This window comes from Fistularia commersonii, chromosome 12 (genome assembly GCF_037954325.1).
Source record: "Fistularia commersonii isolate RoL2024-O1a breed Wild chromosome 12, RoL_Fcom_v1.0, whole genome shotgun sequence".
NCBI lineage: Eukaryota > Metazoa > Chordata > Actinopteri > Syngnathiformes > Fistulariidae > Fistularia > Fistularia commersonii.
Genome location: NC_141295.1, coordinates 19,821,800 through 19,848,155, shown reverse-complemented (window position 1 = coordinate 19,848,155; position 26,356 = coordinate 19,821,800). Strand labels below are relative to the sequence as shown.

At 52.7% G+C, this 26,356-nt stretch overlaps 2 protein-coding genes across 4 annotated transcripts; one reads left to right on the top strand and one right to left on the bottom strand.

Annotated features, from left to right (window-relative positions):
- Positions 1–1,264: 1,264 nt before the first annotated feature.
- On the bottom strand, positions 1,265–11,544 carry iqce (IQ motif containing E). 3 transcript variants are annotated; one of them, XM_086157620.1, is made up of 21 exons: positions 11,145–11,544; positions 10,212–10,253; positions 10,065–10,110; positions 9,817–9,966; positions 9,241–9,342; positions 9,037–9,104; positions 8,382–8,495; positions 8,247–8,297; positions 8,100–8,170; positions 7,945–8,017; positions 7,799–7,839; positions 7,265–7,416; positions 6,936–6,991; positions 6,588–6,832; positions 6,366–6,473; positions 5,827–6,085; positions 5,398–5,481; positions 4,892–5,025; positions 4,672–4,763; positions 3,698–3,784; positions 1,265–3,521 (listed from the first exon to the last, which is right to left on the bottom strand). In XM_086157620.1, exons 1-21 carry the CDS (start codon positions 11,217–11,219, stop codon positions 3,397–3,399), a joined length of 2,175 nt encoding a protein of 724 aa, XP_086013746.1. In that variant the 5' UTR covers positions 11,220–11,544; the 3' UTR covers positions 1,265–3,396. The 3 variants fall into 3 exon arrangements, with proteins under 3 accessions (XP_086013746.1, XP_086013747.1, XP_086013748.1); XM_086157621.1 differs by having other exon boundaries at positions 4,892–5,019; XM_086157622.1 differs by lacking the exon at positions 5,398–5,481.
- Positions 11,545–15,926: 4,382 nt separating this feature from the next.
- Positions 15,927–22,780, top strand: LOC147229120 (fascin-like). Its single transcript, XM_086157627.1, has 5 exons — positions 15,927–16,922; positions 18,192–18,348; positions 18,590–18,711; positions 19,568–19,738; positions 20,775–22,780. Exons 1-5 carry the CDS (start codon positions 16,118–16,120, stop codon positions 20,978–20,980), a joined length of 1,461 nt encoding a protein of 486 aa, XP_086013753.1. The 5' UTR covers positions 15,927–16,117; the 3' UTR covers positions 20,981–22,780.
- The last annotated feature ends 3,576 nt before the right edge of the window (positions 22,781–26,356 follow it).

Below are 26,356 nucleotides of genomic sequence, written 5' to 3'. Positions count from 1 at the left end.
ACATGTTTCAAAACATTGTGGGTGTTAAGAGCATTTCTGACCATCTTCAAAGTCAAAGTTGGATGTTTCCATTTCCTTGAATTTTTTTTATTTTTATCATTTTTTTTTTTTTTTCCAAAAATATTGGATTAAGGAATTTTCTTAATGGAGATTACTTTAAAAGCTTAATTGTGAAAACACATTATTTTTAAAAGCATGTTTCGAAACATTGTGGTGTTACGAGCATTTCTGACAATCTTCAAAGTCGAAGTTTGATGTTTCCATTTTCTTTAATTCTTAATTTTTTTTCTCAAAAATATTGCATTAAAGGTCTTATCTTAATGGAGATGAATTAAAAGCTTTAAAGTAAAAACACATCAGAAACACGTTTCAACCCATTGTGGTGTTAAAAGAATTTCTGATCATCTTCAAAGTCAAAGTTTGATGTTTCCATTTTCTTTAATTTTTTTTTTATTTATTTTTTTCAAAAATATTGCATTAAGGTCTTTTCTTAATGGAGATGACTTTAATCACTTTAAAAGCTTAATAGTGAAAACACATCATTTTTAAAAGCATGTTTCAAAACATTGTGGTGTGAAGGGCATTTCTGACAATCTTCAAAGTTTGATGTTTGAGGTTTCCATTTTCTTTAATATCATTTTTTTTTTCCAAAAAAATGCATTAAGGTCTTTTCTTAAAGGAGATGACTTTAAAAGCTAAAAGTAAAAAGAATTTTTAAAAACATGTTTCATGACATTTTTTAATACACCCAAAGCTTAGGGTTTTGATGTTTTAAGATGGTCATTTCTGACCATCTTAAAAACCAAGCTTGACATTTACATTTCCTTTATTGATATAAAAAACGAAATTTTTCAAAGTCATTGCCTTGCGTTCAAGTCTTTTTTAATACAGTTGACTTTCAAAGCTTTAAAGTAAAAACATCATTTTTGAAAACATGTTGAAGACATTTGTTATACACCCAATGTTTTGGACTTTGGTTTTTCAAGAGCCCGAAGCATTTCTGACCATCTTTAAGACCGTTATGTCGACAGCAAACAATGAATAATAGCTGGCGGGTTTACCTAATTTGGCTTTCTAATCATGGCTGGTGAGGCCGGGTCCCGAAACGACTGAACGCTCGTGTCACACCACTTCGTACTGGCTCGAATCCTGCGTAAAAAACTCAAAATACCCGTAATTTAAATTTGTACTCGGGCCTTCTGGTGTTCCAGTGATGCCACATAGGGGTCGCAAGGTCACTGGGGGGAGGCTGCCATGTCACAGCGGGGGGGCAGTGGCATCATTTGATGCGGGGAGGGGGCGGCATGATGTCACATAGGAAGGAAAGTGCGACGTCACATAGAGGAAGGCGGCTCGGACCGGAAACTCCAACAGCCCGGACGTGTGCACGAGTGAACGAACGAACGTCTTCGCACGGAATGTGGGGCTGACGGGCGAGCGGACCCGCTGAGACACACCATACTCTCGACTCCAGAGCTCCAGTGACAAAAAGTCAACAAATACGGGCTTATATTATAAACCAGGCTTTTATTGAAGGTCTCAGAAAGCGGTTTACACATCGTGCGGAGAAAAGTTCATCACTATTAACTCCATGTGTGAGTTTGACCTCGTTCAAGGTCGAGCATCCCTCCGCTGGCCGGCCCGGGTTTGGTACTGCGGCAGAGTGATGTATAATTCATTCACAGTTTGGATCGATAGTGCATCAGTTAAGAATCACACCTCAGTGCCAGCCGTCATGTATTAAGTCACAGATCGGGGGGCGTTCACCAAAATACGATTCATTAATCAGCCGGCAGAAATCCAGATTATCACTCAGTGCGGCCCGTCAGGCTTTCCATCCTTCCAATCTGAATTATAGGCACTTTGGGGAGAAAGAAGAATGGCCGCTGAGAATAAATAAAACCAAGTATGGGAGTCCAATGAAAGAACATTTAAGAGCAATGGATCAAAATGAAAGCTGCTTCGTTTCACCGTCAAACAAGTGCGACATCTTCGAGACGCTCAAGTAGGCGATCCTTCAGACGCACCACGCCGGAGGAATTTGACAGCAGTGAGCGAGTGAACTGTTAAATTGCATCGTATTTCCTCGTCACAAACGTCCCAGGATTACGCGGTAACACGGGGTACGACATCTGAGCAGGCAAACGTCGTGGAATACAGGTGACGGGGCTGCGTTCCATCTGTCGGTGGCGGCTTTCCTTTACGCTGAACACGCCCTTCTTAAGATATTGATATGTATCATGATATTGGCACGACAAAGAAATTCAGTGTGTTGGACTGGAACCGAAAGTTTGCCGATTCTTTGGGAATTAGTTGCTGATTTGAAAGGCCATTTATGGTGGATTTTTAGACAATTCCTTGTTCAAATTCAAGCAGATGTTTTCCTAAGATAATATAAATAATATCTGGCCGATTTTCAGGTGCTATCTTGCAGAATGTTTAGATCGCGGACATCTTGACTAGAGTCCGTAAAGGAAATTGCCAACTATTTGGAAACAAATTAGATTTACTAAATGAGCAAACAAATGTAAATAAACAAACAAAAAAAAAAAAAAAAACACAAGATGTTGACTGCACCGTGATCCATGTCAGCATGAGGACGGACCACGAAGAATCCAGAGATCCACGACAGTTTTTGGTAAAAACCAGCCCGGCACGAATGACACTTGTACCGTAACACTTCGCTAGCCTGCTAGCTGCCTTTCAATGTGAGCTAAAGGTGCACTTGTTCAAGTCCTCTGGAAGCTGGTCTCGTTCTCTGACATACCGCAATAAGAGTTTGGCCTTCAATCGGCACCGAACCGCCCGCCTGGGAGAGTTCACTCTCTCCTTTTTAAAATAAACCCTGTGGACGTGCGATGATTACAAAAGAGAATCAAGAGGGCGATACGTTAACGTGCACGAGGAGGGGCAGAGCGTGATGTCAAGTCCCGGCCAGGTGATTCCCGTGACCCGACGAGACTCGAGGGGCAGCTGAGTTTAATTTAATTGAACTGGCAATAATGATAATAGGTGAAGGCAGCTGTGTCACAGCCCGTCTCACCACGCAGTCCCTCTGCAGAGGCCTATTCCCATTTCATTCATCCATCTATGAGGAGCCCGTGGACAAAACCAGGGGCTCCAATAGAGCGTAAGTGGCGGCAGCAGATCTGATAGCTCATCTCCACCTGTGGTCTCACAGACGGCACAGGGGCGTCAGTGCAGACGCTCTGACTGGGAGAAGGTCCTGCGTGCACAACTAAGTGAGTGAAATCAGAATATCCCTGGTAATTCCTGCCGGTGAGGTGAAGAACCGGGCAGACGCAGCGGTCGACGCCTCCGACGAGAAACCCAAGCAAAAATTCTTCCTTCCGACGCTCTCTCTCACACACGCCCACACACACACTCGCACCGGCGCTATGAGATTAGGACTTCTCTGCTTCTCAGAGGACGTGACGGAGACACGATGATGTCATCAGAATCATCAGAATCCACTGCAGCGGCCCCGCCAGGCTGCGCGGTGCGGCGGAGCTCCCTCTGGGCTGCGGAAGACGGAACAGCGTTAGAATCACCTCGGCGGGAGTCGCCGCCGACTCACATTCCAGAAATGTAGGCATGGAAAAGAACGCAGGCGTGGAGCGCCGGTCGGTCCGGAGTCGAACGGGGAAGAGCGTTCAGACGGCCGCACGCCAAGCCGCGAGGATCGCCCCGCTCTCACCTGCGGCGGGCGTCATCCTGGAGGGCTGGGCGCCGGAGACGGCCGAGGGGTCGTCCTGCTCGGCCCGCCGCTCGCCGAGCGCTGCGCCTTCACCGCAACACAGGATAGAAAAGTCAAGACACGTAGCTTAAAACGGACGTGGCTGAACAGATACATGGATACGTGTGTTCATGGATACGTGTCGGGTGGGCCGTATGAACTACCGGCCAGCCCTAACGGCAACCAAAGTCGTGCACGTGCACGGCTGACCTCCTGCCCTCTCTCCCGTACACTTTGTCCCGCAACTAAGATCATCTCATCAAGATGATGTGATGTTTGTGCTTCCTGAGTACTGCCAGCGGACCAAAACACAAAGATTCAGACTCTTGGTCTGCTTGCAAAGAGCAATAATAAAATTCAGAAGTGTTTCCGTTGAAGCCGGACGCACATCCGTGCAGACCCTTGTAAACACCGCGGGTAAAAGTGCTGACGGTGCAGCTCTGCGGGCTGCGCCCTGCCGCTGCCTCCTAGAAGAAGGCCCGGGAGATGGAGAGCAGAGCGGCGGAGCGTAGCAAGGTCATTGCGCTCGAACCCCAGGTCTTCAGGTGCCCCGTGAGGTATTTTACCACCATCACAACCTCCTCTATCATGGAATAAAGAGCCGTCACATCTCACTGCTGGAGGAAGACAAAGGCGCTCTGGAAATGAGTTCGGCGTCTCGGGAGGATCCGCGACGAGCCATAAACGCATCGGCGTGGAAAAGATTGAGAGCTGCACGCTCCACAAACCCAGAGGACCTGCTCTGACACCTGGAGACAAACTGGGTCAAGGATGGACCACCTCAGCTGTGACACTTGCCGGAGGAACCTCTCACACATATCTCACGTCGAGCATCTGTCCGCTGGGATACAGCGTGAAGGAATTGGAAATCTTTTTGCGTGTCAAATGCACACATCCGACAGAGGAACCAGGAAAAGACGGGTGTGAGGACTCACTTGCCGAGTCAGGGACCTGCGTGGGCCGAGCTCTTCTGAGGATCACCGCTGGCACGATGTCTCCGGACGGCGAAGGCACGGACAGTCCTGAGCTGCACGCACACACACAAGCACACACACACACACACACACATACACACACACACGTTCCCCTTGTAAAGCCTCAAGCGCCGCATCTGGAGCTGTTTCTTTAAACGTTTCCACCGCATACATGACTCACCCCTCTTTTGTGTGACCACAGCGGGAAAGGTGTCCCCTGAACACGGACTGGATCATCGTCAAGGCGACCATATCCAGCTGTCCCTCGCCACAGGAGCCCATGTTGCTGTGGCAGGTCGCTTCCGTCACCTGATACTAAACCAGATGAGAGAATCAAAAGCACACGGAGGGCAGGCTGTTGAGTGGCTGAGACGGTCCTCAGAATGCTACTGCAGCTGCATGGCATGATGTTTACGCTTCTTTGGAGGAAAAACATGGAACCCGTCTGCTACGTCTGCCTCTTTACCACGGTGTGCACGTGAGCCACGGTAGACAGAACCTCAGTCAGAAAACAACCACTTGAAGGGGGGGGGAATTCATTCTCTTTGAATAGAAGACAATATTTCTTTTAATGGTCCCACGGTGGGAAACGTCACATTTGAATGACCGGGATCTAGATGGTGTTAACTCTGCATTGTTCTGAAAGACTGCAGCAGCTTTGCATGTGTGTGTTCATGCGTTTGTAACCTTCAGAATTTCTTTCTGCAATTCCTTGAGTTGTGACACTCTGAGGAGATGGCCTCTTAACGCCGACTGCAACAGTGCCACATCCTGAGAACAGATGGAGTAAGGGTCGGGTAAGGCATTCACATTCAGCTGTGGACTCAATCATTTCACTGGTGTTGCAGTAAACTGATGAATAATGGCTGGAGTTTGTGGTTCCCCCTCGCCATCACGGGTTCTCTTTAAGAGTCTCCGTCTTCCACAGAGGTCCAAAAGCATGCAGCGGGTAAACGGAAGGCTACGTTTGGGACGGTCGGCAGCTGTGACCGAGTGAATGTTTCTATGGGTGACCCTGTGAGTGACCAGATTAAATCCCGGTTGCTTGTCGGGATTCGCTCCGGCGCCCCCGAGGCCGCGTGAGGCCGCTCGATGAACGGGTGAATGAATGAGTACCCTCTGTCTGTGCTCTCTCCAGTGACTCTGAATGATCTTTGCCGCCTCGTCTCTTCCCGTCTGGCGTGGATCTCGGGTGGTCTTCTCCTTCTCTGTCCCCGCACCGTCGGTGTCCTCGCCGTCCTCCGGCTGAGCTCCGGCCCCCTCGTCTTCACGCTCCTCTCGACTCGTACTGACGACAGAAGGGGGCTCGGCTCGTGCAATAGTGTTTCTATACTCCAGACTCTGGATCCTCCCTCTCAGGAGGGCCAGCTGCTGTCTGAGAGGAGAGGGGAGATCAGCAAACGGTACCCAGGACAACGCGTTTAGATGTCGTCACAGAAGTGTAGCCTTACGAAAAGTAGCCTTCCTAATTTTCCAAATGTCTGTTTGGGGCAATAAGAAAACAAAGTCGATAAATGGTTTTAACTATAAAGTGGCACAGAGTTGTATATTTCTCCACACTGACTGTTTGAGGCCATTTTCTGGTTCTATCTAAATGTCGCCCTGGTCTTCTCAGAGGGACTCCATTCAACGGCAACACCTCAGAAGATACGTACTCGTACTCCCGTTTCTCTTTCACCCGCTCGTTTCTCTGCACCGTTTTCCAGCTTTCCGTCTCCTTCAGCAGCTCTTCTCGTTCCGTCCACAGCTGACTCAGTTCATCTCTGAAGACACAAACGCACAACGGTCGTGCTCGGAGCCCGGAAGCTTTGTCGTGCGCCGCGGACGCACAACACCTCGGCTCAACGAGGCCGGTCCTCACGTTGCCGCTCACTCACTCTTTGCTTAACAGCAACTCTTGGAGCTCGGCCCTCTCCGTCTCCAATTGGCTGACGGGCTCCGCTTCATCGCAAACCTCCTCGGCTTCCTCCGTGTTAGTTCCCACGGAGATCGCTGCCGCTGTTGCTATAGTAATCGTAACCCCCCCCGTCACATCCAGTGTCCCGGTGGGCGTGGTCTGAACCTCCCGGTCCAATAGGCTGCGGCTCTTGGTTCTGGGGGCTCTACGGCTCTCCTCCAGCCGCTGATAGGACAAAAGAAACGGCCGGTGAGCAGGCTGTGTGTGTGTGTGTGTGTGTGTGTGTGTGTCAGCTGTTTGTTTACTGTGACGCTGGTAGCGGCCTCACCTTCTCAACCTCAAAGAGCCGCCTCAACAGTCTCTGTTTGCTCCACTCTCTGTAACCTGGAGACGAACACAGACAGAGCCTTCACCGGAGTTACCGCCCAGCATAGCGGAGGACTGCATTTCCCAGCGGCAGCAGATTCATTTGACGGTCAAATAAAAAGTTTAAGAGAATTTGCAGGCCATATGTGCTTTTATAGCGGCGCTTGATCTATAAAACTGCCTCCGAGCGCCGACGAAGACACCGCGCCAAAGAACGGCGTTATCGTCAGGGATGAATTTGGATTTTGCAGATTTAACGTGATCTTCTCGACTCCGGCTGCGAGTAAACACCTTTGACTCCCACGGCCGGACTCTCCGTTTTCAGCTCCTCTTTGAGGGCGGAGTTCTCCTGCTGGAGCTCCTTCAGGTTCTCCGACAGACGCAGGACGGTGGAGCTCAGAGCTTTCTGCTGCCTCTGAGAACATTTGCTCTCGGCTCGACAACTGCAGACGGACGGGAATGAGAAAAATAACAGTATCGTCAGGGAACGCCAGACGAAGAGGGGAAGATGTGTGAATTCTGCGATGGTGTGCGAGTGCGAGCCGATTGTCTACAATCACAGCTTGAAGACGGATGAAGGGGATAGGATTGGGAAGTTTCACCCTTCCGCTCTTATTACATGGTTAAAGGTTTCAAGGAATCTGGAGACATTTCAATGCCTCGAGCTCGAGCTGAACGCCCGGGATTTCCGACATTTTATCAGAACCACATAAACACAGGTTGGGGGTGAAATGAGAGAAATGAAAAGGGTCACGGTGAGCAAAGTTTGTATTGGGTTCCAGAGATGGGAAAGAAGCGTCTCCGAGCCGGATCGGGAAGCCGTGCCTTTTCTCTGAAGCTTGTAGAAGCATCTTCAGTCTTTGAACCTGGAAGGCACAACACACACACACACACACACACACATGCACAAAGGCTTTTATTCAACACAGATTTTCTCACCGCTGAGCCAACGTGCTGGGAGTCAGCATTACCTCCTCATAGTAAGTCTCCACTGTAATCTTCAGCTCCTCCAGGTTGGTGGTCCTCAGCTCGCTCTGCAGTTTACTGGAAAGGCAAATAAACTGAATATGACTGCGCCTCACACCTCCACTGAAGGGAGCGATGCCATCGCACGATAACGTTTTACCTCAGGGCATTTTCTTTCTCTCTGCACTGCTGCTCCAGTTTCAGGATCCTCTGTTTCAACCCGTTCAGAACCTTGAGGGACGCGATCAAGTTTAGTCTTCTTGAACATTTCACATTAGCGCCCATGTGAGTGTGGCGCCACACTCACCACGCTGCCCTCCTTTCGCTTATCCACAAAGCTGCGAATGTAGTCGGGTCCCTGGACAAACAGGTGAAGAAAGAGACGGTTCAAAAGGCTGTTCAAACTTTCTGTCAAGCAAAAAAAGCAGTTCGGCGGTCATACTTTGGTGGGGTCGAGAAGTTCCTCTAGCTGCTTCTCCCTTTTGGCGTTGTCCTCCTCCAGGCGGCGAACTTTAGCTTTCATTTTGTGGTTGTCGGACTTCTGCGCCTGGAGACACTGGAGAAGAGCACTCCTATGCAAATCCTGAGGTGGCGAGTTTTTGTGAAGCTATGAACCGTTTAAGCACTCTAGGAACATATTTCCACCGTCTACATTCGCACTGACTTCTTCAGGATTTGTACGCAGCACAATATTGGCTTCGGCACAGCAGAGTCACCAAGAGTTTCACTGGATTAGCACGCACCAGCTCAATAACTGATCGTCCAAATACTCGCCAAGCTATTGAAATACCCCTCTAGTCATTATCTTCTTGCTAGTTGGTTTCAGATTTCATGCGAACTTTCTTGCTTGTGTTTACAACATGCGCTGATGATTTCAGACGTGAATAGTTGCAAAATCATCCTGGCCTTTGCCAACAATCTGGTGAATTTACTTTTGGAATGGAAATTAGCAGAGCAGCAAAAAAACAGCAAAGGGTACAGAGGAGATTCATCACATTTTCTATTAAAAATCCATCTATGACGTTAAATTCCAGCGGTAGCTGGGCGCAGGTCCACGCGTTACCCCATCCTTGGAGATGCATGATGTGTTGTTTTACCTTCTTCAGGTGGATGATCTCATCATACATGTCTTCCTTCTCTCTGTATTCGCCGCCACTGGTGTGCCCTGCAACACACAGGGGACACGGAGATGTCGGCGAGGGTCTCCCCGACCCCCTCACTCGCTCACGAGCCCTCCTTAGCCCAACCTCGCCCTCCTTAGCCCAACCTCAGCCGAGCCCGTAGAGATCGGCTCGTCTCACCGTTGCCCGACAGATGCAGATGCTTGTGTTTCCTGGTGGTCAGCGTTTGTTTCAGCAGCTCTTGAGTGACATCGCAGTCCGATTTCAGCATCTGGGTCAAATCTGAAAATAGAACGCCGAGAGTCACCCGTCCACTCAAATGGGATACATCTGGCGGACGTTATGAAGTTTAAACACTCTCTAATCCGGCTTTAATTGTTATTTTCGAGGCAGACACACTTGCCGGCAGAACGCAGCTAAAAGGTAAGAGGAAACAGATGAATAAAACACGACAGGGTACAAGTCCTTCTTTGACCAGCTGCAGGAAAGTATTCGCAAACACGCACAGCTTCAGATAATTGTATTTCAGCGTGTTTTGGAGCGGCTCGGCCTGAAGATGGCCCGAGACATCGGCCCCGTTCAAAGTTGGACTTAACGAAAACCACCTCACTTTCCCGACGCCGTCAGTTCCAAAGAAAATACCTTCGAAACCAGCTAAACAAACAAAGCCGCGGGTCCGTCCGTCTCCGGGCCTCGGCGGCCTCTCCTGCAGATATCTAATCCCTCCTGAGGAGGCGCGATCGGTGATTTGCCTACCATGGCCGTTGCTTAGGGACGTGAGGCGAGCGGCGCTCATCTCCCCGTGACTTTCGCCTCTCGTGTCCCCAAGAGAGGCCCTGGGAAGTCTCCAGGCGGCCACCGCCGCTCGTCTCGGGTTCATATTTAGAGTGGAGAGGTACGGAGACTCTACACGGACACAGAAACACAACAAGGTCGCCATTTGTTCGGTGTTTTCCTCACAATGTCAGAGACCGCTCGGTAAAATGTGAATGGCGAAGTCTCACTCGCTGTAGGAGGACGCCTTCCAGAGGATCTCTTTCGCCTCATAACCTGGCAGATGACAGCATCGTTTTTCAAAAGGCGTGTTTCAATCTGTGACTTTGTAGAATAACCTCAAACTTTATGACGGACTTAAAAGATGGATCTTTCACCTTGTCTGAAGTGCGAACCGAGAAGGAGAAGCCTTCCTCAGCCTCGTCGGGGAGAAGGGAGGACGTGGTCGGACGGTGGAAAGAGATGGAGAATGAGAGAGAAAAAAAAGCTACTTTTAAAATGTTAAATCTACATGTACACTAATAAACCCGCTGTTCCCCACGCACTACAAAGGTTCTACCCCCCCAATGAAGCATTTGCATGACATCGACTAAACTTTGTTTCACCAAAAACGCCCTCTTTCAAAAACCACAACAATATTTTGATATTCTCTGATAAAACCTCAGCTTGAGTGTTTGAAAACATTTTTGCACTTTTGTAAACAAACAGGGCATTAACAGTGGGAGTGAACAGAGAGGGCCGGGGCTGGAGCAGCTGAAGGCTTCACACAAAGAGAAGACAACAGCAGTGGGCGTGCAGGATCCATGTCTGCACGTCTACACACACACTTGCACTTCACCAAGTATTGATCAGATTAATAGTTTGGCAATAAATCGATCCATGACATTGTAGCTGCAGGATGGGGTGGCCGTGGGGCTGACAGCAGCAGTTACGGAGGCTTTAAAGGGGCAAAGTTCACCCCGGGGGTGCCGGGTGTTTTTAATCAACTAAAAATGCACTTTTGTTAAAGCTTCTGTATTTTCGTATTGTAAATATTAAGAGAGATTCACCTGTTCACAGCGGATAGGTTAGCTTGGAAAGATGCTACTTCCACAAATGGAACCTGGACGTACAACTGCTCCAGTACTTTGGTGCCATGTCAACATGATGGTAACATGCAATAAACCTTGTGACGGCAAGTTTTAAGGAGAAAGGGAGGAAAATCTCGAGAAAATATTGAGCACTTTGGCTTGTTTTAGTCTGGATGTAGAGCCGAGCAGCGGTGTCCTCCTTGCCGACGTCCAGGTCCGACGCGGGGAGACGTTACTCACCAGCTCCTCGAAGTCTTCATCCGTCTGGACGTCGCTCGCCTCCAGCGACAAGTTGACGGCGGTCCCGCTGAACATGACCACTAAAACACGCCTTTCCTCGGAGTGAAAAAGTCGCTTGAGTCCTTGTTCGGGGGCATTTCAGCGGCTCGGAGGAGCTGTGCCCGCCCGGCTAGCGGCGGCGACCGGGGGGCGGACAAACAGACGTTAGCTAACGTTCTATTTCAACTCCGGGCTTTTCCTTCACCACACGACCAATTCTCCATGGAATAAACAAAAATGTACGCTGGTCAAGGCTGCCAACCGCATTTCCCCGAAACAAGCGATGCTTTTGCTCTCATTGCGGATGTTAATTGTAAACGTGTTGGGGGACTTAGTCGTCTAGCAACCAGGCAACTGTTAGTGAGCGCCGCCAAGCTAGCATGAAAACAGCCCGAGCGGGACCGGAAACTACGATTTGCTTTCAAAGTAAAAGCACGGACACCGGATGCGGTAGCGTTCCTCGAATCAAGGGACGTTAATCAAAATTGTCCGCTGAACTGATTTAAGAGCGTTTTCTTCCACGGAGCAGAAACGCGTATGTAGTATCCAAGTGGTGCGGCGCCGAATCATGGATGAAGCATTTCTTCTGGAACGCGTGGTTACGTTCGGTAACTTGACGACAACTGAAATACGTTAATTGAACCGCAGCACGGGGTCGGTTTCTCATTGGTTAGAGGGCATTGAGAAGGCGGGTCCTAAAGTGTTCTTGTCCAATAGGATGCGAGGAAAACGCGGCGCTGCGGCTGAGAGCTGTCAGTCAAAGCGGCTCCTGCTGCGTGACAACCTGCGGTTCTGCTCACGCATTTCTCTTCTTTTGCGACGCATAGAAACCTAACATGGTGTGTTTGGCTGCTTAAACACACACATATCAACGATACAGAGAGGAGGAGTGTTACGAAACTCTCAAAGTAAAACGTCTCTTCAATGGGATGCAAGCGCATGATGTGAAATGTACGTCCGAACTCTGAAAAATGCATTTGAAAAGGACAACGTGTGTGAAATTGAACTGTTTTCCTTGTAAAAGCGTTGGACAGCAGCACGGCTGCCAGAACAAATGCGTTTGTTCTGAGTCCATGTACTGTCCATTGGCCCGCACCCTCTGCCCGCTGCCCTTCTCTCACGTTTGATCTGGAAGAACTTTTTTGCATCGGTCATCATGTTTTCCATTTCCTTGTAAACGCTGGAAAACTGCAGCCTTTTGTTTCCCTGTCATTTTCCCCTCACACACTGTTTATACAGGTGCTGGAAACCCCTGAGCTGCACAGCCAGGCGGGCCAGCGTGATTCCACTCAGGCCAAACAAACCCGGAGGAGATACCGTCACAGTCATCCCTTTTTCTTTTTAACCATCGTTTCAAGAAAAAAAAAATTGTCCTTTTGCGGGACAAGGCAGGTGAGGCCCGTTTCATCCTACAGTTAGTGCAAGTCCGGTCCGACTCCATGGCGGACAACACTTTCCGTGTCGAGCGGGTCTGGACCACACTCTGATCTTCAGAAGGATCTACACAAAGCCAGCGTATCCCAAGGTGGGCGGCCTTCTGCCTCGCGTGAGCAGCGGCGTGACGGAGACCGAGGGGTGCGAGGGGTGCGAGGGTTGGGAGACGCCAATGCTCTCTTACTACTTATATCAGTAGCGCTATCAGCTACCTGCTAACAGCTGGTAGCTGATGCAATCTTCTTCTTCTTCTTCTTCTTCTTCTTCTTCTTCTTTTGGCTTTTCCCTTCAGGTGTCGCCACAGCGAGTCAACTTTCTCCATCTAACCCTATTCTCTGGATCCTCCTCTCTCACACCAACTACCTTCATATCCTCTCTCACTACGTCCATAAATCTTCTCTTTGGTCTTCCTCCAGACCTCTTGCCTGGCAGCTCCAACTCCAGCATCCGTCTACCAATATATTCTCTATCCCTCCTCTGTCCATGACCCAACCATCTCAGTCTGGCTTCTCTGACCTTCTCTCCAAAACATCTAACATGTGCTGTTCCTCTGATAGACTCATTCCTGATCCTCTCCATCCTGGTCACTCCCAAAGAGAACCTCAACATCTTCATCTCTGCAACCTCTAGTTCTGCCTGCTGTCTTTTGGTCATTGGAACAGTTTCTAGTCCAAACATCATCGCTGGTCTCACCACTGTCTTGTACACCTTTCCTTTTATTCTGGCTGATGTTCTTCTATCTCTTGGTACCCCTGACACTTTTCTCCACCCATTCCAACCTGCTTGGACCGTCTCTTCACCTCTTTTCCACACTCTCTGACCTCAAGTATCTGAAATCCTCCAGCTTCTTGATCTCCACTCCCTGTCGCCTCACCGTTCCACCCGAGTTCCTCTCATTTACACACATATTTTCTGTCTTGCTGCGACTAACTTTCATTCCTCTAGTCGGCATGATGCAATAATGACTTTACAATGGATACGACAAATAACAACGGCGGACGGCTGGCGAGACGCTGCAGTAGATCCGGCCCCCGTCCCACGGGAGCCTGCGACATGAGAACCCAAGGACTCTGGAGAAGATAGGATGATCCCATCATGCACGGACGCCTGGACGCCAGTGCAGACTGGAGAGGAAGCAGTGACCAGAGTAAAACTACAATCAACCTCAGTGGCTGTATTTGACAAATATACTATAACACTGACAAATACTCAGTGAGAAGATTTATGGATAACAACTAGTTCCAGTTACTGTCTGCTAATAACACCATCATCCAAGAGGAATGTGACTGCCATCCGTTTATACCCACACTAACTAGTAATCTCACTGTATTATTGACTTGTAGACACAAACCATAACAGACAGGAAATCCAAAAACTGCCAAATAAAGTCCACAAAAAGAAATCTGGAAAAATACACAAGAAATTACAATGAATTGATACGATTTTATTCTTTAAATAGATAGTTGACTCCTCCCCTCTGGAGGAAGGTGCAGGAAGCCAGCAGCTTCTCTCACACAGCTGTCGGCCTGAAGCATCTCACACACACACACACACACACACACACACACACACACACACACACACACACACACACACACACACACACACACACACACACACAATGGTTCAGAAGACAGATGCAAAATCCCTCTTAATCTTTGAACAGTTTATCCAGAACATGCTTTCTTTATCCGTCCATGAGCCTGTTCACTTTGAAAAACAAAACAAAACAGAGATGTTTTCAGCTCACAGTGGGGAAAATATCTCCAGTTCACCGTTGATTATATCCTTTATCCGTTATTAGAAGATTTAAATTTGTTTCTATTTGGCAAAATCCTTGGCGGTGACATTCTGTCATCCCGGATGGAAAAGTAAAAGTGGGTGTGAGGCTGGAAATGTGGACACACTGCAGTCACACACACCTGGAATGATGATGTTTCACTTTAATTCATCAATAATGCAGTAAATACACGCCCGAGCGATCCATGGCTGAGTTCTCACCGCGAGGCCTTTCCTTGCGGACGGCTGTATGTCTATGCAGGCTACGAGTCAGAGCGTGAATGTGTCCATATGATGAGAATGAGAGGGTGAATGGTTGTGCCTCTCCATCTGTGAAGGAGCCCTGACAGCAGAATAAGTGGCACAGAAAATGAATGAATGAACGAATGAATGAACATTTGGCCCGCAGCCTCGGACCCCTGCGGGCCGTAGTTCTTTGGTTGGCCAGTAGGGGGCGCTGCAGGCTGCCCCCACCCTGCTTTCCAGACCTGAGCGCCCAGCGAACCCCCCCAGCAGGCACATCCTGACCTCCTTTGTTTTACCCACATCCGAGTTCCTGTCCCTGTCCTCCATCTTTCTCCTCCACCTGCACAAACCATCCATCCGTCTCTTTCAACGGGGAAACCAGACGGGGGGAAACTGGGGTGGAACAGGAGTCACACACACACACTCCGGTCACACACACACTTCCAGGATGCTTTGATAGCGGACAGGGTGAATCTGAAGAACTGCTGAAAGCCACGGGGCTCAGTGTCAGGTGGAGGCATCGGTGTAGACAAACACACACACACACACGTTTGCACATGCGCTGACAAAATGTAATGCAAATGACTTTCTGCAAAAATAACGTCTTCCAGGCTTCACTGGCAGGAAAGGTGTGGAGAGGTTCCCTCAGTGACACCGGGGTTTAGCCGTCTCTCGGGCGGTCAGAGCCGCCTCCACCTCAGCCTCCACCTCAGCCGACCTCAGGGCTGCAGCTGCAGTGGGGGGGGTTGATAGGATGAGCTGGAGGCCTCAGATCTAGAAGCTCATTCATTGTATGAGGAGTGAGAGGAGGTCATGGCACGTGACCTCGGGAGGATGGAGGAGATGAAGGAGGCGGAGGAAGAGGAGGACGAGGCCCGGAGGACGGAAGCGGGTGGAATCACAAGATCAGGGAAACCACGGTTGGAGCTTCATCCTGCTTGGATCGGTGACTCTTCTCCCAACAGCTCTGCAGGACCAGGAGATGGACGGGGTGATGGAACATGACAACGGACACGACCGTCCACCAACAAGGACACTCGTTGCCGTGACAAGATTTCACCGGGGGCTTCAGGACGGGGAGGAGGAGGAGGAGGAGGAGGTCCACCTGCTCCTTCCCTCAGGTGTCTCACAGCTTCCACCTGCTTCCATCTCACCGTGTCCTTTCGCTCTCACCCTCCATCCCTCCCCTGTCCATGGTCCAAAACACCTCCAGAACATCTACCATGTGCTGAACCTCCGCCCCCCCCAGAGAGGACTTTGTGAGCTTGCGTGCTGCGAGAGGCCATTTGTTCCTGCTCAGACGTGCGTGTGAGACGCACGACTGAGGAGATCTTCGGGGTGGGTGTGTCCGGCGCGAGCTCGGGGGTGCGCGGACTGCGGCGTGTGGGAGGCGGGAGAAAGAAAAGGCGCATCCCGCAGTCGCCGCGGCTCTTCCTCCTCAGCCCGTCGGCGTCTTCCGCGCTCCCGGTGCGATCATGTCCTGCGGCCCCGCGGAGCCGCTGCGGCTCCCGCTCGGCCTGATCAACGGCGACGGCAAGTACCTGACGGCGGAGACGTTCGGCTTCGCGGTGAACGCGTCTGCGAGCGGCCTGCGGCGGAAGCAGACGTGGACGCTGGAGCAGGACGCGGAGGACGGCAGCGCCGCCTTCCTGCGCTCGCACCTGGGCCGCTACCTGGCGGCGGACGGCGACGGCCACGTCACGGCGGACAGCGAGACGCGCGGCCGCGACTGCCGCTTCGCGCTGGTCGCGCACGACGACGGCCGCTGGTCGCTGCGCTCCGAGCCGCACGGCCGCTTCCTGGGCGGCGCGGAGGACCGCATCGGCTGCTTCGCCGCGGCGGAGCGCTGGGGCGTGCACCTGGCCGTGCACCCGCAGGTCAGCCTGTACAGCGTGGCGCGCAAGCGCTACGCGCGGCTGGGGACGCGCGGAGACGTGTGCGCGGACCGCGACGCGCCGTGGGGCGTGGACGCGCTGGTCACCCTGGTGTACCGCGACCCGCGCTACCACCTGCAGACCCGCGACCACCGCTTCCTGCGCGCCGACGGCGGGCTGGCCGCCGCGGCGGACGCCGACACCGGCTTCCTGCTGGAGTTCCGCTCCGGCAGGGTGGCGTTCCGGGACGGCGCCGGCCGCTACCTGGCGCCCGCGGGGCCCTCGGGGGCCCTGCGCGCCGGCAAGATCACCCGGCCCGGGAAGGACGAGCTCTTCGGCCTGGAGCGCAGCCACGCACAGGTGCTCCTCACCGCGGCCAACGACAGGAACGTCTCCACACGCCAAGGTAACACACACACACACACACACTCAGTCCATGTCCCCCCCCCCCCCCCCCCCCCCAACGAGGGCTTGGTCAGACCCCCTGAAGAATTACAAGGTATGTGTGTGTGGGGGGGGGGGGGGGGGTCAGGTTCAGCAGGGGAGAAGCAGTGAGGTGGACCTTCTGCCATCACATGGAGGGTCTTTGTTTCTGTGCTGTGGATCGTGAATGCTGGGAGCATTTTTCACTCTGTGTGTGTGTGTGTGTGTGTGTGTGTGTGTGTCCTTCTGACACTGAGCCCCGCGGCTTTCAGCGGTTCTTCAGAGTCACCCTGTGTGCAGTCAAAGCGTCCTGGATGTGTGTGTGTGGCCGGGGGAAACTGGTGTCCTGCTCGCACGCGATGTCATCCTGGTTCATCAACTCATGATCTGGACCATCCTTCGGCAAAGTCACACCGGGGACTTGGTTTTGTTGGTTTGGTTCTGGAGGTCATGAGGAAGGTCTGCATCAGTCAGCCGGACCGGACCGTCCACCGCTCCACCGCCCTGAAGGTGCTGCAACTCCAAGGTTGATCATGAATATCGGTCCAAATCACGGTTCGCTCCTCCTCGGGGTCACCGTGTCGGGGCGGCTTCACCCGCCGATCCCTTGTAGAGATGGAAACCTCCTGCATGCGTTTGGGCTGCACACGCAGACACGAGCAGAACATGGAGACTCCATACTGGAAGGAACCCTGTGGAATCCAACCAGGGACCTTCTGGCTGTGGGGCTCTAACCCTTGCAGCACCCAGTCAGAACCCAATTTAAAAGGAGCGTATCTGAAAAAAATCATTGATCCTTTATGATTCGTCGTGGGGAAGTTGGTTCTCTGGCATGAAGCTGCCCTGGATGAACATGAGCAGGAGGCTTCCAGGGGAGCAGAGGAGGCTTCAGTGCGTTGCTCGACACTTGGACACCCTGGGAGTGAATGTTCATCCATCTTTAAGCTTCATCTCGGGGGGAATCGGTGTGCAGGCAGCGCCTTGCTCAAGGGCACCGCTCTCCGGTCACGCGTCCAGGGTCCAGCTCCTGCGGCGAACATCTCGCCAGCTTCAGCTGACTGCTCCTCACACTGAGTCAGCCCGGCCCCGGGGGAAGGGGGGTCCAATCATCCTGGGGTGGTGGACACCATGAAAGGTCTCCTTGTCCCTGGAGGACCTCAAACCACAGGAACGGGGGGAATCGGTGGGCCGGCAAACGGGGGGACGGCCGGGGACCAATGGAAGCTGACGGCCGGCTGCCCCGCTTTCCCAGGCACCGACCTGTCGGCCAATCAGGACGAGGAGGGCGACCAGGAGGTCTTCCAGCTGGAGATGAGCCGCGAGGACAGGAAGTGTGCCTTCAGGACCGCCGCGGGGAAATACTGGACCCTGACCGCATCGGGGGGACTGCAATGCACCGCCTCCACCAAGTAACCACACACTCACACACACACACACACACACACACACACACGCACACACATACACACACACTGCCATGGTTCCAGTGGCTGTCCGAGGTGCACCGGGTCACAGTAGAACGGGTTCCTCGCTGCTGGACTTTTGGTTCACCGTCCACCATCTTGAATGCTTCTCTTCAGATTTTGCTGAACTGTGCAGCATGCTCACTAAATGGTGTGTGTGTGTGTGTGTGTGTGTGTGTGTCCAAAGATCTGCCAACAGTTACTTTGAGCTGGAGTGGCGTGATGGCCGCGTGTGCATGCGCGCCGCCAACGGCAAGTATGTGACGGCCAAGAGGAACGGCCAGCTCGCCGCCACCGTGGACAGCCAAGGTCAGTGCGTCTCAGGGATGGAGAGCAAACGAAAGAACATTTCACGTCCATGGTTGTTCTTGGATGTTGTCGGTGCTGCTGGATGTTGAGGCTCCTCGGTGAGAAGCGAGAACATTGTTTGGAGGTCCAGGGCTTCCAGAAGAGAAGGTTGAGGTTCTTTCCCCCTTCATGTGATCAGATTGCACTTTAGAGTGAAAATAAGGCTTTTCTTCTCAGCTTGTTCTTCACGCGTCGTCTGGCCACAAGTTTTTGTCTCAAGGTGTCCGAGAGCCGGCGTGTAATTGGTCGAAAATCAAAAATGGGCGCGGTCGACGCGGCAAAGATGAAGGTTGCGTGGCGGTGGAGAGTTGTGAGGGGAAAGTATGAAGGGATGAAGATCTATGGAACATCTGCTAAGGCTTATGAAGATACACAGATAGCTGGTCGGTCTTGGAAGGAGGTGCGGAACGCCGTGCGCCGAGGACGGCGTCCATCTCAGAAGCCAGAGATACCTTCAAGACAGATTCTCCAAGCGGCATGAAGGATGAAGCGGAGCGGAGAACATCTTCTCCGGGCAGCTCCGGTGAACAAAGTTCTGGCTTCTCGGTCGCCTCTGATCGGCCAAAATCCCGTGCTTTGGTGTGAGGGTTGACCCGCTCGCTCGCTCGCTCGCCGCCCGCCCCCCTTCTGATGCTCAGCTAGAAACCCATCCCTCGACCGTGAGGTTCATTTTCCAGATGATTTCGACTGAGGTCCACCGAGGCCGTTTCTGTGACGACCTTCTAGTCCGCGCCCGGCGTGCCGCTCCGTGGCTGCGACCCCTCGCCGGGCTCGGAGGTGCTTCCCGGCGGCGAAGCTAACCGTCCTCTGCCTGCAGGGGAGGCCGAGCAGTTCCTGATGAAGCTGATCAATCGTCCCATCATCGTCCTCCGCGGAGACCACGGGTTCATCGGCGCCCGAAAGCCCGGCGTGGCCACCCTGGATTCCAACCGAGCGTCCTACGACGTCTTCCAGCTGGAGTTCCACAACGGCGCCTACTCCCTCAAAGGTAGGCGGGGGTTTGACTTTCCACCCGTTCAGGTAACCAGAGAAGAGCTTTGCTGCACGTGACCTCTAAACCGCCGTCCCCCGGTAGCAGACAGAAGCTTCAGAAGCCCTCCGTCAGGGTGTGATGGAACCGATGAGATCAGCTTCTCCAGCAGAGTCCATGATCTCCTGCCGAGGTGATGGACCCTCCTGGTGAAAGCGGTGTGAGATTCGCAACGGATGGCGTCATGAACGGCAGCGGGGATCTGGCCCGCTGTCAGAAAGATCTTTCACCATCTGCTTTTTAAGCGTCCGAGCGCCTCGTCGGGTGAAGCCGGTCTTCTGCGTGTCCACGCCGAGGAGGGTGGAGGCCTCCCGGCCCTCCCGGCCCTCCCGGCCCTCCCGGCGATGATGAATCGGCACAGCTGCTGAAACGGGAAGTGGACCGATGAGCAGAAAATGCAGCTGTGGCCCAGAAAAGGGGGTTTGGAGCTCGGGGTGTTCAGGGGGGTCACATTCTTCATGGTTCGGTCTCCTCGGCTGCTCCTGCCCGTGCATGTCGTCACCGGCCCTCACACATGGTTTTAATATCCGCGTCGGGCTGGAAAGAGAGCGATGTTGCAGAAACCATCATCAGATGGAGGGGGGGGGGGGTCCTGAGAGCCGCTCCGAGTCCCCCTGGGTTCGCGGGGTTCAGATCCTCTCCGGGGTCTCCGGGGTCTTCTCCTGGCAGCGGAGGCTGGAGGAGAAGCCGTTCACAGCTTCCAGTCTCCTGCCTCCTGCGTGGGAGTTCTCCTCCGCAGCCGGAGAGGGATGGAGCCGGAGGAACGTCTCGGTGGAAAGCAGGTCATCCAGGAGAAGCGAAGCTCCTCCGGAATCGATGTTTTAGACGACGTCCTGCCTGAAGACCCGTTGTGAAATTGAAAGTTGAACCCGAAACATTCGTAAATATGTACTGTAGCCGCTCAGGTTCGTCCCGGCGCCTGTTCCTGATCTCCTGACCACGATGTCCTCCCGCCGTCCGCCGTGGTCCTCACCGCAGTGTGTCGTGCTTGCAGACTCCCAGGGGAAGTACTGGAGCGTCGGCGACGACTCGACGGTGTCCTGCGGCAGCGACGCGCCCGTGCACTTCCTGTTCGAGTTCTGCGACCTCAACAAGATGGCCATCCGCGCTCCCGGCGGGAAGTACCTGCGAGGAGACCACGCCGGCGGGCTGAAAGCCAACGCCGACTCGGTGGACGGCGCCACCCTCTGGGAGTACTGAGACCTCCGGGCTCCACCGCACGACGCTTCAGCCTATTGATAGATGCTGTTTTCCGCATATGTCTGTGAGTGTGTGTGTGTGTGTGTGTGTGTGTGTGTCTGGGTGGATGTTTGCCAAAGCTCTTTCATTTTTATCCCTTTCTTAAGTTTTCTCTCTTCTTATCGGACGTGCGGTCTGGGCCGGGCGGTCCGGGTTCGGGTTTCCGTGCAGTCAAGGCCGGGCAATAAGGAGACCTGGCGTCCTGACATATAGAGGACCTTCTCACGCCGCCGTGTGTCACCGGCCAGGATACACACATTTTACGTTTACATACGAGAACGGTTTGGGAAGAGTTGTTTACGTCGGAGGAGGCCGCGGGTCAGATATTGGCCCGTCGAGGCCGATTGGGCATCTCAGATTTAAAAAGAGGTTTCGTGCACCCGTGACCCGGCACACCCGAGGTCGTCTGCGGGGTCGTGGAAGCTGCCGGAGCGACGGGCAGACGCCAGCGTTCATGTCGGCGTGTGGGCGGGAGGCGTCCCGGTCGATCCGTCGAGATCCGCAGAGGCCCAGGAGCGTTCTCCTGAGGAACGGGGAGGGAACCGGCGTTCTCCGGCGCCGCAAATAACCCTCTGTTTGTAGGACGGGATCTGATCTCAATCCAGGCTCCAGAGCTGCTCTCCTTTCAGCCGCCCACGTGTCGGCGTAGGAGAACGCTGTGTCGGAAGCGGAGGACGATCTGGGTCTGACGGGAGCCCTGTGGAGCTCGTCGCAGGCTGAAGAAACTCTAAAATGTTAACTTTGTTCATGAATAAGACGGGCCGGGGGTTGGAAATGACCTCCTCCGGCACTCCAGAGGAACCGTAACAAGATTAGCCTGCAGTTATCCTGCATAACTTAAACCTCCAGAGTAGCGATTGAGTCCGTGTGCAAAGTCTCCCGAGCTGGGAACGGCTCGATGGTGGCGAAACGGGCCGGTCCGGCGGCGGGAGAAGACACTCACTCGGGAGAGGTCGGCGGACGGACGCCGTTCGGACGTCAGGGTCGGGAGCCGATGGTCCGGCTGCACGGTCAGGCTATTTTCAGATTCGGTGTCTGAAAGGATGGAGAGACCGCGGAGGCGGACAAAGGTTTGTCTGGAGTTTATGGAGGTAGAAAGCGTCCGCTGGATTTATATTTAGATGTTGCCCGGCCGTGCTGCGCCGAGCTCCGCCTGACCCAGGCCGCCCTGACTCACGCCAAGAACATTCATGTTGGTAGTCGTGACTATCGTGGTGTAAGAGAACATTTTAGAACTTTACCGCTCCTCGTACGGGATATATAACCGGTCCAACTTCCTGCTGGCTTCGCTGTCGCCTTCATTAACACGCTAACGCTCATATCTGCGCTGTAAATACTGCACTCTTCATCCCTGAACGCTTCAAGAACACCAAGAACGGTGTCTTCACAGGAGAAACCGGGGCTTTGCGCTTCTTTATATCAGTGCACGGATTCAAGAAGGGAATGGGTCTTCAGCGGTCAGCGGGTCTTTCCTCCCTCCTGGTGTCGGTTTGTGTCAAAACGAGACGGGAAGTCCAGCGGGGGAGAGGAGTCGGGCCTCGGGTCTGGCTGTGGTGCAAACCACACCTCAGAGAGGAGAAGCAGTCCGCCTGGAGGTCCTAACTGAAGCCGGCGCCGGCGTCCACGCAAAGCACATTTGTTGTTGTGATGAAAATGTCCGCCGCCGTGTCGGCCGTGCCTTCCATCTCTGCCTTTTGTTCATGTTCCTCTTCTTTTTGAGCTGAACTGAGTGAAAAACCCAATAAAGGATGTTCCTCTTGACCGAGCGCCTCCGCCATCTTTAATTTAACCACGGCTTTGGCCGCCGCGTCCTGCCACTCCTCGCGGTTTAGCTTCATGTGGTCGCCGCCGCTGTTACCGCGGCGGAGGATTCCCAAAACAGTCAGAGACAAAGAGGGGCGGGAACAGCAAGGAGCCCGGCGGCCGAAAGACGACGTTGTCTCTGGTGCCAAAACAACGGACTTTCTTCACACTTAATCTCCATTGAAATGTGCATAACGGCCCAGAAGTGGCTTTTAATGAGTGCAGCAGAACATGGATCCAAACGGCAGCCTGGGACGACTGCAGGCTTGATGAATTCACATCTACGGACATTAAAATATCGTGACCACGTCGGATGGAAGTCAAAGGAAAACATCTCCATATTTTTCCTCATTCATCAGTGACATCCCCTCTTACACAACTCCATCGACTGCTTCCCTAAAAACCCTTTCAGTGAGAGTGAAATTGACCCCGGGTCAGGATGACCGTCGAGTGTCATCGTAAGAAACGTGCCAGGCCGCTGAGAGACCACCATATTTTGTGTTGATGAGCATCGCAACATTATTTATGAAGCAGGGCGTCGTCCGCATAAGAGCAGATTGGATCAGTGTTTTTCCGGGAGTTGTTTCGGAGCCTTGTGGTCAGGAAGGGACTGGGAGACGGACACGTTCCCGGCAAGCGCCCGGTGAACTCGTAGCTCATGATTATACGCTGAAGTGTTTTGTAGAACCGTCCTAAGTTCTCCCACACACTCCCCTTCTTCTGTCCCTTCACTGGCTCCTGGTAGCTGCCCAGCATCAAGTCCAAGACCCTGGTGCTCGTCTACCGGCCGGTCAATGTGACGGCCCCGTCTTATCTCCAGGATGTGGTCCAGCCCCACGTCCCTACCCGTCCCCTCCGATCCACCGCCTCTCAACAACCGTCCACCCCATCGCTCCGAGTCCCGGACGCCGATCCAACCGGTCTCGGCTCTTCGGAGATGGAACGAACTCTGGAAAAAGGTCAGAACAGCAGGTCGCTGCCCATCTTTTGAGCTGAAAACATGCGTCTTCACCAAGCACGACCCTACGAACCGCACTTAGCCCTCAACGCCCCTGCAAAAAAAAAAAGTCTGAAATGAATGTATGTATCTATAGGGTTCTGAGATGGCTGTTATTTGGTCGAGTGATCACTTCTGACTTCCGACAACCGGTATTTCGGATCTTCGGTGACCGAAGTGGACTTTTTGTGAGTCGCTTCGGATAAAAGCGTAGCCAAATGATTGGAATGTAAATGTAAATGTAGAGCAGGCTGTTGGGAGGAAGGAGGTGAAGGTCCATCCTGTGGGTTCAGGGTTTATTGAATACGTGCCTGAGATGAATGGCTGCAACAAGAAGCGCTGAGCCCGGGAGCATGAAGGTCCTTGAAGGCATCACCGCAGGATTAGATTATACCCTCGGTTTTTTATCCATTCCAAAGTGGAACACAGCTTGTGAAGAAACTCATTGTCATGATTCTTGCAATCCCTGTGTGTGTGTGTGTGTGTGTGTGTATGTGTGTGTGTATGTGTGTGTGTGTGTGTGTGTGTGAGGTTTTGCCGAGGAGGAAGGAAGACGAGCGCAGAGGGAGGCAACCTACTCCACTTCCTCCGTCCTTCTGCAGAAGCACCTCAGCAGGCGTCAGGTGCACAGCGGCGCCGGGCGTTTTCACCTCTGCGGCGGGATTTCTCTCACTCTCTCGCTCTCTTTCCGTGTTGCCATGGCAACATGCGACGGCAGAGAGGGCGCTGGAGGAGGGAGGATATTCTGGGATGAGATGCGCGAGCGAACCTGGATCCGTTGAAACGGCAGCTCAGGGGCCTCCGAAAGGAGGGAAATGAAAAGCTGCTGACAAACGGCGGCATGTGATGATGTGATGATGTGATGATGGCATGTGATGTTCCCCAGGAGAGCGGAGGACGCTTCAGCAGAACATCAGGCGGGGAAACGCTACGACAGTAACCTGGTCCTTAAATGCAAGAAGAATCTGTCGGACTGAGACGGGTTTTGTTGTCGTTCCGTGTGACGACGGCTCAGATGTCAGAGCTTCTCTTTGGGAGTGAGGAGGATGGAGAGGAACAGGAAGGAGTCCATCAGAGGGACACCACATGGTAGATGTTCTGGAGATGGAGTCACACGGAGATGGTTTGGACCTGGACAGAGGAGGGGTGGAGAAGATCTGGGAGAAGATGCTGAGGGTGGAGGAGGTCTGGGGGAAGACCTGGGAGGAGGTTTATGGACGACAGATAGTTGCAACACGACAGAAAGATAGTTGGAGCGAGAGGAGAGGGTTGGATGGAGGCAGGCGATTGGCTGAGAGTTGGATGGAGGCAGGCGATTGGCTGAGAGTTGGATGGAGGCAGGCGATTGGCCGTGAGTTCAACGGAGGCAGTTGATTGGCTGTGGTAAATGGAGAAAAGAAGAATCAAAGAGGAATCCTGGCCGGGTGACGTGACGGTGACGTTCTTCCAAATGTGATGAAGTTTCTCCCGATCTTCATCCCGGGTCAGGGCTTCTGGTAAATGAAAATCTTCGACACTTTTGTTTTTCATCCGGTTCTCCTAAAAAAATGTACTGGTGAAGCCCCGGAACCAAACGTAAATGTAGGATCCAGCGATCATCTCAGAGGTTCACGGTGAGCGCATGAATCTCAGTGTCAGAGCCTCGTCCTGTCAGAGCTGCAGCTCCATCCGCCATTTCCGTCCGGCGCTCCAGCTGGATCCTGTTGTCATGCAGCTTCTTTGTGGCGCCGCCCTCTGCCGGCAGCGGCCGGGAACCCGCCGCTTCCCCCTTTCCTGGAAATAGAGCAGAATCTTTGCAAACCTCGCTCTTTTATCCTTTTATTTCTATCATAAATCATTTTCAGTCAAAAGCTCAGTTACCGTGTGAGTCGGCGACCTCATTCCACTTGGGGTCATGGCTTTGTGTGTGTGCATGTGTGCGCACTCGTGCATGATTAAATAGAAGTTTCTCAATAATAGCCTGATTGCAAATGCGCGCTCGGGTTTTATGTGCTTTTAATGTGAGTTAATTGTTTGCTCGACACACAGATCGGCCGCCATGTTGGCCCGAGGCTTTCATGCACGAGCTCGTCTAATCTAAATGGCAACGACCTGCTTAAATAAAGATTAGGGGGAAAAAAAAAGGGATCTGGCGGCAACAATCTGGGAAAGATACTTTCGTGCATTTATGGCATCTTTTTGTCCAGGTGAGTTTATGATTAATCATGGCATTCGTGCATAAAACGTCCATTCAAAATGCAGCTAAAGGTATTTCACCCCTTTGAGTAGCTGTGGGTTTGTTGAGCCCCTCCATCACCTTGTGGTTTCACACCGGGTTACATTCACCCTCTCACCCGTCCGCGATGGCGAAGAGCTTCGCTTCGTCCGTCCGTCCGATCCTTCGCCGGCTGATGGAGGGTTTCCTCCTGGCCTTCGCTGCAGCCGTGAACCTCAGTGGGCTTCCAGAAGCGGTTTGTGGCGTGCAGGCGAGCGGACAATCCGTGGCTGGGAAGCGACGGCGGCGTGATCAGACGGGGTCGCGGGGAAGCTCCTCACGT

What these genes read in the sequence shown, in the direction of transcription:
- iqce (XM_086157620.1), bottom strand. Translation starts at nt 11,219, where the DNA reads ATGTTCAGCGGGACCGCCGTCAACTTGTCGCTGGAGGCGAGCGACGTC. An exon ending in CTACAAGCTTCAGAGAAAAG is followed by an intron (nt 7,417 to 7,798) that starts GCACGGCTTCCC and finishes GTCCGTCTGCAG; the next exon opens with TTGTCGAGCCGAGAGCAAAT. An exon ending in CAGGATGACGCCCGCCGCAG is followed by an intron (nt 3,522 to 3,697) that starts GTGAGAGCGGGG and finishes CGTCTTCCGCAG; the next exon opens with CCCAGAGGGAGCTCCGCCGC.
- LOC147229120 (XM_086157627.1), top strand. Translation starts at nt 16,118, where the DNA reads ATGTCCTGCGGCCCCGCGGAGCCGCTGCGGCTCCCGCTCGGCCTGATC. An exon ending in CGCCACCGTGGACAGCCAAG is followed by an intron (nt 18,712 to 19,567) that starts GTCAGTGCGTCT and finishes CTCTGCCTGCAG; the next exon opens with GGGAGGCCGAGCAGTTCCTG. An exon ending in CGGCGCCTACTCCCTCAAAG is followed by an intron (nt 19,739 to 20,774) that starts GTAGGCGGGGGT and finishes TCGTGCTTGCAG; the next exon opens with ACTCCCAGGGGAAGTACTGG.